Raw genomic sequence first — 12,246 nt, 5'->3', positions numbered from 1 at the left:
ACTCATCCTCCCATCTCACTCACCCTCCCCTCCCACTCACCCTCCCCTCCCCATCTCACTCACCCTCCCCTCCCCATCTCACTCACAACCCCCTCCCAATCTCTCTCTCTGCCCTTTCTATCTCATACACACTTCCCTCCCAATCTCTCTCCTCCCTCCCAATCCTTACTCAGTCCCTTCCCGATATCCCTATCCCTGCCCAGTTTCTCTTACTCTCTCTCTCCTCCCAAAATCTCTCTCCCCTCACGACCTCGTTCCCCTCCCATTTACTCGCCTTTGACCCCCCCCCCACCAGCTGTGCGGTGAATAGCATTGTGTAAATGTTGGCTTGCACTGTGTTGGAGTTAGCAACACTGATTCGAGAATCTAACCCTCAGCCCTTTTACACAGGCCCAGCTCTCAGAGGGCTAGCTATCTGATTAATGCTACCTCCAGCTCTCATACCACCCATCTATCTCCCTCACACACACACTCTAACACACATGCACACACTCTAACACTCATACACACACTCTAACACGCATACATATACACACTCTGACACACACACACTCTAACACATATACACACTCACACTCTAACACACATACACACACTCTAACATGCATACATACACACACACTCTGACACGCATACACACACACTCATACTATAGCACACATACACTCACACTTGAACACACACACACGCTCACACTCTAAAACACATACACACACGCTATAACACACATACACACACTCACTCTAATACACACACTCACACACTCTAACACACGCACTGTCTAACACGCATACATTTACGTACACTCTAACACATACACACACCCTCTAACACATACACACACCCTCTAACACACTGTCTCTAACACGCATACATACTAACACACATACACACTCTCTCTAACACGCATACACATACACACTAACACATGTACACACACACTCTAACATGCATACACACTCACGTTAACACACATCCACAATACTCTAACACACACTGTAACACACACTCTAACGTATACACATACACACACTCTAACACACACACACACACACTCTCTAACATGCATACACACTCTCATACTAACACATATGTACATACACACACACAGAGGAATACACATACACTCCCTCACACTCTCTCATACACACACCCTCGCTCACACACACCTAAACACACTCCCTCACTCAAACACGCACACACGCCGCCTCACTCACTCACATACAAACACTCCCCCACTCACACTCACACACAAACACTCCCTCACTCTCAAACACACACACACTCCCTCCCTCACACACTCCCACCCTCACACATGCACATACATTCTCCCTCACTTATACACACACTCTCACTCACACACATGAACCCTCACTCACAAATACTCAGTCACCCACTCACACGCACAAACACACACTCCCTTACTCACACACGCACTCCCTCACTCACACTCACTCCCAAACACGCACACACTCCCTCACTCTCACACACAACCCTCACTCACATATACACACACTCTTACTCCCACACACACAAACTCACTCAGACACACACGCACACTCCCTCACACACACTCCCTCACTCTCTCTCACACACACACTCCTTCACTCACACACACTCCCTCCCTCACAGACCACACACTCACTCTCTCATACGCAGTCATTCACACACACACTGTCACTCACTCACACACACACATAGCATCCCCATGATACCACTGCCTTTATTTTCCTTCTGTCCTTTTGAGTGAGCCTTGTGAATCTGTGGCAGGTGTCTGTTCAGACGGGCCACTTCAGATAGCAGCCTCTTGCCCCCTTGTCAAAAAGCATTTGCCCACACTGTGCCCGCCTCCTCGGGTTCTTTTGCTGCCTCTTTTCGATCAGTACGATCTTCTTGATGCTGCTAATACACCAGCAGTGGTCTCACCAAGGCCGTGACAGTAGCACTTGCAGATTTCTCTCAGTTTTGATGTTCCAAAAACTAAAGCTTTCAAAAAGGGGGATTCAGGATATTGGTACTGTCAGAGGGTCAGTGCTGAGGGAGTGCCGCACTGTCAGAGGGTCAGTGCTGAGGGTGTGCCGCACTGTCGGAGGATCAGTGCTGAGGGAGTGCCGCACTGTCGGAGGGTCAGTGCTGAGGGTGTGCCACACTGTCAGAGGGTCAGTGCTGAGGGAGTGCCGCACTGTCAGAGGGTCAGTGCTGAGGGAGTGCCGCACTGTCGGAGGATCAGTGCTGAGGGAGTGCCGCACTGTCGGAGGGTCAGTGCTGAGGGAGTGCCGCACTGTCGGAGGGTCAGTGCTGAGGGAGTGCCGCACTGTCGGAGGGTCAGTGCTGAGGGAGTGCCGCACTGTCGGAGGGTCAGTGCTGAGGGAGTGCCGCACTGTCGGAGGGTCAGTGCTGAGGGAGTGCCGCACTGTCGGAGGGTCAGTGCTGAGGGAGTGCCGCACTGTCGGAGGGTCAGTGCTGAGGGAGTGCCGCACTGTCGGAGGATCAGTGCTGAGGGAGTGACACACTGTCAGAGGGTCAGTACAGAGGGAGTGCCGCACTGTCGGAGGGTCAGTACAGAGGGAGTGCCGCATTGTCAGAGGGTCAGTACTGAGGGAGTGCCGCACTGTCGGAGGGTCAGTACTGAGGGAATGCCGCACTGTCGGATGGTCAGTACTGAGGGAGTGCCGCACTGTCGGAGGGTCAGTACTGAGGGAGTGCCGCACTGTCGGATGTTCAGTGCTGAGGGAGTGACACACTGTCAGAGGGTCAGTACTGAGGGAGTGCCGCACTGTCGGAGGGTCAGTACTGAGGGAGTGCCGCACTGTTGGAGGGTCAGTACTGAGGGAGTGCTGCACTGTCGGAGGATCAGTGCTGAGGGAGTGACACACTGTCAGAGGGTCAGTACAGAGGGAGTGCCGCACTGTCGGAGGGTCAGTACAGAGGGAGTGCCGCATTGTCAGAGGGTCAGTACTGAGGGAGTGCCGCACTGTCGGAGGGTCAGTACTGAGGGAATGCCGCACTGTCGGATGGTCAGTACTGAGGGAGTGCCGCACTGTCGGAGGGTCAGTACTGAGGGAGTGCCGCACTGTTGGATGTTCAGTGCTGAGGGAGTGACACACTGTCAGAGGGTCAGTACTGAGGGAGTGCCGCACTGTCAGAGGGTCAATACTGAGGGAGTGCCGCACTGTCAGGGTCAGTACTGAGGGAGTGCCGCACTGTCAGAGGGTCACTGCTGAGGGAGTGCCACACTGTCGGAGAGTCAGTACGGAGGGAGTGCCACACTGTCGGAGAGTCAGTGCTGAGGGAGTGCCACACTGTCGGAGAGTCAGTACGGAGGGAGTGCCACACTGTCGGAGGGTCAGTACTGAGGGAGTGCCGCACTGTCAGAGGGTCAATACTGAGGGAGTGCCGCACTGTCAGGGTCAGTACTGAGGGAGTGCCGCACTGTCAGAGGGTCAGTACTGAGGGAGTGCCGCACTGTCAGAGGGTCAATACTGAGGGAGTGCCGCACTGTCAGGGTCAGTACTGAGGGAGTGCCGCACTGTCAGAGGGTCACTGCTGAGGGAGTGCCACACTGTCGGAGAGTCAGTACGGAGGGAGTGCCGCACTGTCGGAGGGTCAGTACTGAGGGAGTGCCGCACTGTCGGAGAGTCAGTACTGAGGGAGTGCCGCACTGTCGGAGGGTCAGTGCTGAGGGGGTGCCGCACTGTCGGAGGGTCAGTGCTGAGGGTGTGGGCACTGTCAGAGGGTCACTGCTGAGGGAGTGCCGCACTGTCGGAGGGTCAGGGCTGAGGGAGTGCCACACTGTCGGAGGGTCAGTGCTGAGGGAGTGCCGCACTGTCGGAGGGTCAGTGCTGAGGGAGTGCCGCACTGTCGGAGGGTCAGTGCTGAGGGAGTGCCGCACTGTCGGAGGGTCAGTACTGAGGGGGTGCCGCACTGTCGGAGAGTCAGTGCTGAGGGAGTGCCGCACTGTCGGAGGGTCAGTGCTGAGGGAGTGCCGCACTGTCGGAGGGTCAGTACTGAGGGGGTGCCGCACTGTCGGAGAGTCAGTACTGAGGGAGTGCCGCACTGTCGGAGGGTCAGTACTGAGGGAGTGCCGCACTGTCGGAGGGTCCATGCTGAGGGAGTGCTGCATTGCCGGAGGGTCAGTGCTGAGGGAGTGCCGCACTGTCGGAGGGTCAGTACTGAGGGAGTGCCGCACTGTCGGAGGGTCAGTACTGAGGGAGTGCCGCACTGTCGGAGGGTCAGTACTGAGGGAGTGCCGCACTGTCGGAGAGTCAGTGCTGAGGGAGTGCCGCACTGTCGGAGGGTCAGTACTGAGGGAGTGCCGCACTGTCGGAGAGTCAGTGCTGAGGGAGTGCCGCACTGTAGGAGAGTCAGTGCTGAGGGAGTGCCGCACTGTCGGAGGGTCAGTGCTGAGGGAATGCCACACTGTAGGAGAGTCAGTGCTGAGGGAGTGCCGCACTGTCGGAGAGTCAGTGCTGAGGGAGTGCCGCACTGTCGGAGAGTCAGTACTGAGGGAGTGCCGCACTGTCGGAGGGTCAGTACTGAGGGAGTGCCGCACTGTCGGAGGGTCCATGCTGAGGGAGTGCTGCATTGCCGGAGGGTCAGTACTGAGGGAGTGCCGCACTGTCGGAGAGTCAGTGCTGAGGGAGTGCCGCACTGTCGGAGGGTCAGTACTGAGGGAGTGCCGCACTGTCGGAGAGTCAGTGCTGAGGGAGTGCCGCACTGTCGGAGAGTCAGTGCTGAGGGAGTGCCGCACTGTCGGAGGGTCAGTGCTGAGGGAGTGCCGCACTGTAGGAGAGTCAGTACGGACAGAATGCCACACTGTCGGAGAGTCAGTGCTGAGTGTGTAAATTGCTGGGGAGTTTTTCACCATTAGGGCAATGATTACAGCCGTGGCTGGGCCGTCTGTCAGGCTAGGCTGAGACTGTGATGGCTGTTGTGTGTTTGGCTATCATTCCCTTTGTGACTGTATGTTTTGTTTGCTCCCTGTCTGTGTGTATGTGTGTGTGTCAGGGTTGGAGTGGATGGACGATGGAAACTCTGCCCCAGGCTGGGACTGCCACTGAGGGGAGGCTGCCGGAGGAGCATACCAGCTGGAGGTATTACCCCAGGACATCTGGCCAACCGAGGTCACCTGGCTGTGGTAAGGAAGCAAACATTTCCCACACCCGCTGGGTTGCCAACTGTTGACATTTTTCAACTATCTCTCTGTAACTGGAAGTCCCTTTCACCGTGTCTGGAAAGGCAGTGAGAGGTTTATTTGTTCTGAATATCCATGCTGACTTGGGATAAAAGACCAGCTCACAGTGTCAGAATCTCTGGGTCCCAGTTTGGAACGGTTTGAAGGGGGTGGACACTAATTCTGACGGCGGGACCGCTTTAAAGTTTTTTCCTCTCGCAGTTTACCAACTGAAGTCCTCCTTTGTGTGGTGGGACTCAGCAGAGAAAGGTCTGATCAGGAAGCTAGTGTTTTCTAACCGCACTTCCAACACAACCAAACGGGTTTTATAAAGTGGAACGCCACTTTGTCAAATCCAGGTGGAGTTTTCTGAAACCCCATTGCACACAGTCCTGTCAAGGTCCGAGATACAGCCTGGCGCGTTGACAAGCTTGGAGTGAGCACACGGGAGAGCCCAGTGAATGCAGCCATCACTAGCTGCCCGAGAAAGGTCGCAGGTCTGCTCGACAGACTTCTGAAGATGGCTCACATTGCACTCAAAGTGATAGCTCTGCTGAGTTTCTCCAGCACTCTCTGTTTTGGGTTCCGCTCTTCAGCAACCACAGTATTTGGCTTCTCCTGGAATGGCAGGAGCAAGTGGCACCTGGGAGCTCACACAGTGTCTGTAAATCTTGTGAGTGGTACCTCAGACAGAGGCACTTTTGGTTCAGCTCCCCCAAGGACCAGCAGGCCGAAGCATTAAACCGCAGGATCTTTCTGATGGAGGGGCTCACTCTGCAGTCAGAGAGAGCAGCATGCCCAGCCAAAATGGCTGATGGCGTTGTCGTTACCTCACGCGATCGGATCCCAAAAGCTGCCAGACTGCGGATGGGCTGCTGCGTTTGTGAGCCTGGTTGGGATGAGGAAGTGTTTGACCCGTCCTGCGCCCTGTTCACTCTGCACTTGTTCATGTTTCCATCCGCGTTTCAGCCAGGCACTCGGCTGTTCTGCTGTGTTCTGTCCTGCTCAACTGAGCATGGCGATCAATGCAGTGTAATGGAAACCATGAGTTTGAGTCACATGACCACCTTTCCGGGGATGAGTGGCTGTCGTCAACGAGATGGTTTTCACACATTTGGTCAAAAGCTATTGTGTGTTGTAGGAGATAAACAGTGGGACCGTGTGCACCATCTCATGGTTTCAAAAGCTTTCGTTCAAACTGAAGCTCCGAGTGGAGAGATTGTTGGCAGTTCCTTTGTGAGATTTTGACTAGAAGGTCCACGTAATGTAGTGGTGTGACATTCCTGGAGGAGGATGCATTGGATTCTGTCCACTGGATGTTTCTGGTGGACATTCTGGGTTAACCGCTTTGGAAATGGGTATCATTCTGGGTTTTCTACAGCTCACTTCCACGGTGGTGTTGGAGAGTCCATGGCATTGTCAGTGTTGCTTGTGAAGGGTTCACTTTCATCCGTGGGAAGGTTTCATACCCTGCCCAGTCGTAGCTTCCCTGGAGAATGCGGTCAAACTGTCAGAGAAAACCAGTATTCCACCCAATCCCATCCAATTCCCGATGGGAGGGTCAGAAGAGTCGACAGAACGGGAAAAAGGCCCTTCGGCCCATCACATCACAGCAGTCAAAATAACCAGCTCACTAGAACTGGGCGGCGTGGCCTCACAATGGAACTGAGTGCACGCGAAGATCAGCCATGATCCTTTTGAATGCCGGAGCAGGTTTGATGGGCCAGACGGCCTACTCCTGCTCCTGCTCCTGCTCCTGCTGTTCTTCTGTATGTTCTTTGTCTAATCCCATTTCTCCAGCACTTGGCCCCATAGTCTTGTATGCCTGAGTGTCGCAAGTGCACATCTAAATCCTCCTTCAATGTGCTGAGGGTTTCTGCCTCTCCCATCCTTACAGGCACAAACGGAGTTCCAGATTCCCATCGCCCTCAGATTTTCCTCAGGTCTCCTGTAAACCTTCTGCCTTTGCCTTTGTTTCAAATTGCTCCCTCTGAGGCCACCTTCTCAACAGCCACCCTTTTTCTCTGCGGGTCGGTTTAGTTGTTTCTAAGAGGTGAAACTCGTTCCTGTCTCGCCTGAGGGTGGCACCAAATGATTGTTTTAAAGGCAGTTATCAGTCTGCCTGATACAGGACATTGTCATTCGGATAGTCTTTCCACAAATGCAGCAGAGTCCGAACCACATCCCCTCAAGCAGCTCACAGCCCAATGTTTTCCTTGCCGCCTGGGTCCTCCCTGACTCTGAGCCTCCCTCAACCATTCCGGGACACTGATACCTCCACAGACTTTCAAATACCATGAGGTTATTCTGTTAGCCAGTCAGACTCTGCGGGAAGCTTTCCATATGTCCCTCTCAGACACACACTCTCTCTCACACACACACACACACACACACACACACACACACACACACACACACACACACACACACACACACACACACACACACACACACACACACACACACACACACACACTGTCATGTCAAATATCTCATCTCTGGGTCTAAACCCTCCTTAGCACAGAATGACTGCTCTTAATACAAGAACCCATTCCATCCTGGGTTGAGTGGACAGATGACACTTTTGATCAGTACGTGCCAACAGTCTCAATTTGCAACAATAGAACACAGAGCAAGTCCTCGGATATTCAAACCAGATTTCCAGTTCCAAATCACCAAACACTTGGAGAAAGCCTGGATCTCATAAAAACGGAGAGGAATGTCCAAATCATTTGGAAGGTATAGTTTGTTTACAAAAGCAACTTTCTTCAACACTGAGATCCCTTATACAGTCCAGGAGAATCCTGGTTAAGTGGCAGATACAGTGATTGTAATGGGATCAGCCCAGCAGGACCACATGGAGAGTCGGAGTTCCCTGATTGAAGGGCTCCAGCCCGAAACGTTGACTTTCCTGCTCCTCGGATGCTGCCAGACCTGCTGTGCTTTTCCAGCGCCACACTCTCGACTCGGAGTTCCCTGATTGGGGCTGTTAATCTGGTCCAATCAGGGAGCCCTGGCTGACAGATAGCAACAGGAGAGTCCTGGGTTCTGCTCACTTTGAGGGAGCTGGATCAGTGTCAGGGACTCTCCACATGAAAATAAAAGGGGGACTTGGTGACAGGATACCGGCCTCTGGGGAGTTATTTCGGCAACAACTGGGGAAGTTATTGTCTGCGCTGTTGCAGTTGCTAATGTCGAGTAATAGCATATGCCAGAGATTAAAGTTGGGATTTGTGAGGCCTTTATGATTCACCATTGTTCTGATGTCCAGAACCAAGGGTCACACTCTAAGGCGACAGGGTAGGCTGTTTCAGACTGAGATGAGGAGAAATGTCTTCAGCCAGAGAGTGGGGAGCCTGGGGAATTCTCTACGACAGAAAGTGGTTGAGACGGAAACATTGAATGTTTTCAAGAAGGAGTTATAGTTCAAAGGGTATGGGGAGGAAGCAGGAATAGGGGACTGTGTTGGATGGTCAGCCAGGATCATATTGAATGGCAGAACAGGCTCGAAGGGCTGAATGGCCTTGTCCTGTTCCTATTTTCGATGTTTCTTACCTTACAATTATTCACAGTGCTGTTGCATGTCATTATACAGCAGGCTTTTGGAAAATAGCTCTGCACAGCTTTCTGTCTGTGAGCCAGGATCGAGGGAGCCGTTCTTGACCAATGTAAATGCCAGTGGGTCCGTATGCTCACAGCTTTGGTGATGTTGGCCCAGGGAGCCAGGGCTGTTTGCCTGCTTTGTCAGTGGGAAGGAACTGCCATTGGCCATCTCCTGATTTGCCACTGTTGGCACAGCTAGAGAACACCAAGGCACTGGATCCGAGAAGGCACTTGGTGTAGCACAAGTGCTGAGTGCTTCACAGCACCTGGCAACGAACTTGTCACCTTGTGTTTCAGAGAGTCCTGACAGTGTGGAAACAGGCCATTCGGCACAACGGGTCCATACCAACCCTCTGACAAGCATCCCGCCCATTCCCAATTCCCCTTTTCCTATCCTTATAAACCCTGCACTTCCCACAGCTAACACACTACGGGACAATTTAGCATGGCCAATCCACCCTAACCTGCACATCCCTGGGCACTATGGGACAATTTAGCATGGCCAATCCACCCTAACCTGCACATCCCTGGGCACTATGGGTAATTTAGCATGGCCAATCCACCCTAACCTGCACATCCCTGGGCACTATGGGACAATTTAGCATGGCCAATCCACCCTAACCTGCACATCCCTGGGCAGTATGGGACAATTTAGCATGGCCAATCCACCCTAACCTGCACATCCCTGGGCACTATGGGACAATTTAGCATGGCCAATCCACCCTAACCTGCACATCCCTGGGCACTATGGGACAATTTAGCATGGCCAATCCACCCTAACCTGCACATCCCTGGGCAGTATGGGACAATTTAGCATGTCCAATCCACCCTAACCTGCACATCCCTGGGCACTATGGGTAATTTAGCATGGCCAATCCACCCTAACCTGCACATCCCTGGACACTATGGGACAATTTAGCATGGCCAATCCACCCTAACCTGCACATCCCTGGGCACTATGGGACAATTTAGCATGGCCAATCTACCATAACCTGCACATCCCTGGACACTATGGGATAATTTCCCATGGCCAATCCACCCTAACCTACACATCCCTGGACACTATGAGACAATTTCCCATGGCCAATCCACCCTAACCTGCACATCCCTGGGCACTGTGGGACAATTTAGCATGGCCAATCCACCCTAACCTGCACATCCCTGGACACTATGGGACAATTTAGCATGGTCAATCCACCCTAACCTGCACATCCTAGGACACTATGGGACAATCAGGTCCACGCCCCCCCAACAACCCACCCTCCCAACCTGGCACCTTCCCCTGCCACCGCAGGAACTGTAAAACCTGCGCCTCCACCTCCTCCCTCACCTCTATCCAAGGCCCTAAAGGAGCCTACCACATCCATCAAAGTTTTACTTGCACATCCACTAATATCATTTATTGTATCCGTTGCTCCCGATGCGGTCTCCTCTACATTGGGGAGACTGGGCGCCTCCTAGCAGAGTGCTTTAGGGAACATCTCCGAGACACCCGCACCAATCAACCACACCGCCCCGTGGCCCAACATTTCAACTCCCCCTCCCATTCTGCCGAGGACATGGAGGTCCTGGGCCTCCTTCACCGCCACTCCCTCACCACCAGACGTCTGGAGGAAGAACACCTCATCTTCCACCTCAGAACACTTTAACCCCAGGGCATCAATGTAGACTTCACCAGTTTCCTCATTTCCCCTTCCCCCACCTCACCCCAGTTCCAAACTTCCAGCTCAGCACTGTCCCCATGACTTGTCCAGACTTGTCCTACCTGCCTATCTCCTTTTCCACCTATCCACTCCACCCTCCTCCCTGACCTATCACCTTCATCCCCTCCCCCACTCACCTATTGTACTCTATGCTACTCTATCCCCACCCCCACCCTCCTCTAGCTTATCTCTCCATCCTTCAGGCTCTCTGCCTTTATTCCTGATGAAGGACTTTTGCCTGAAACATCGATTTTCCTGCTCCTTGGATGCTGCCTGAACTGCTGTGCTCTTCCAGCACCACTAATCCAGACAATTTAGCACGGCCAATCCACCCTAACCTGCACATCCCTGGACACTTTGGGACAATTTCGCACAGCCAACCCACCCTAACCTGCACATCCCTGGGCACTATGGGTAGTTTAGCATGGCCAATCCACCCTAACCTGCACATCCCTGGGCACTATGGGACAATTTAGCACGGCCAATCCACCCTAATCTTCACATCCATGGACAGTATGGGACAATTTAGCATGGCCAATCCACCCTAACCTGCACATCCCTGGACACTATGGGACAATTTAGCACAGCCAATCCACCCTCACCTGTACATCCCTGGGCACTATGGGATAATTTAGCATGGCCAATCCACCCTAACCTGCACATCTCTGGGCACTATGGGACAATTTAGCATGGCCAATCCACCCTAACCTGCACATCCCTGGGCACTATGGGACAATTTAGCATGGCCAATCCACCCTAACCTGCACATCTTCGGGCTGTTAGGAGGAAACCAGAGTACTCAGAGGAAACCCACGCAGACACAGGGAGAATGTTCAAACTGTCAGTTTGGAGTGAAGATCAGGTCAGGAAAGAATCAGATGAAAGTTTCATATCTGACATTTATCATGGGACAGCTGGGGGAGGCTGAGGGTAATAGAACTATGGATGTTTAACAGTCCTCCGAGACCTCTTCTGACTTTAATCACTTGATATTGTGCCTTCGGGGTCTGAACTCTCAAAATCTGTTTCCACCTCTCCATCGTGCTCCCCTCTTTTACTCTGTTTCTTAAAACCAACCTCTTTGACCAAGCATTCAAATCATCTGGGCAAGTGGTACCCACTGTCACCTTTGGTTTGATAAGGTTCCTGTCAAGTCTTCAGACAGTTGACATTAAGGGTGCTCTCTCAAGGCAGATTGTTGTTGCTGTCTGATTAACACCTCCCTCAAATTCTGTCCAAGAACAGTGGTGATCAGCCGATTTTAAAAACAGAAAGATGACATTGGCCAAGAAAGGTGGCTGGGTGGGTGCCTTGCCTGAACGTGAAACCGAACAGGTTGTCACGGGAATATTTCTGCAGGCTTCAAAGGCCGAGATGTGAGCCTGAAGGAACTGCTGCATAATTGTGTTTTATTAGGGTATTCCAGGGAGTATTCAAGAATTCTTCTGCACAAATCATTCACGCCGCCAATAAAATTGTGAATATAATTCCCCTTTACGTTTCTGAAATGATATAGAAAATGTTGCCCCGGTAACGACTGAGCATATCGGCACAGACAGGCTTTGGCCTCCAGGGCATACCACGCGTCGTTCGAAAAATAAACCTGTCAATCTCTGATGGCTAATAATCTCTTCAGAAGCAGCTCAGGGAAAGACCACCCAGCTGTACTCCAGCTCCCCACACAGGGGCAAGGCCCGAAGCCTCGGCGAATTCCTGAGTGGGCTGACATTCCGAAATGGCCTGACCTCGGCTTTGTTTTCCCAGTGG

The 12,246-nt window shown here is 52.8% G+C and overlaps 1 protein-coding gene across 3 annotated transcripts in view; it reads left to right on the top strand.

The window, feature by feature from the left end:
• The window catches only part of LOC122542458 (transcription activator GLI1.S-like), a 265,219-nt gene that overhangs the window by 59,672 nt on the left and 193,301 nt on the right, over positions 1-12,246 (top strand). Inside the window, exon 2 of one of the 3 annotated variants that reach the window (XM_087985475.1) lies at positions 5,008-5,137. The exons of 1 other annotated variant lie outside the window; for it this stretch is intronic. In XM_087985475.1, coding sequence (XP_087841601.1) covers positions 5,026-5,137 — 112 coding nt within the window. In that variant the 5' untranslated portion in view covers positions 5,008-5,025. Of the gene's footprint in view, positions 1-5,007; positions 5,138-12,246 lie in introns of those variants that run through there. One more of the 3 variants, XM_087985478.1, reaches the window with a different exon arrangement.

The sequence above is a fragment of the Chiloscyllium plagiosum genome, unplaced genomic scaffold (genome assembly GCF_037043375.1).
Source record: "Chiloscyllium plagiosum isolate Xiang-an unplaced genomic scaffold, Cpla_swu_hap1 HiC_scaffold_53X, whole genome shotgun sequence".
Taxonomy (NCBI): domain Eukaryota; kingdom Metazoa; phylum Chordata; class Chondrichthyes; order Orectolobiformes; family Hemiscylliidae; genus Chiloscyllium; species Chiloscyllium plagiosum.
This window is presented reverse-complemented; position numbering and strand designations above follow the sequence as displayed.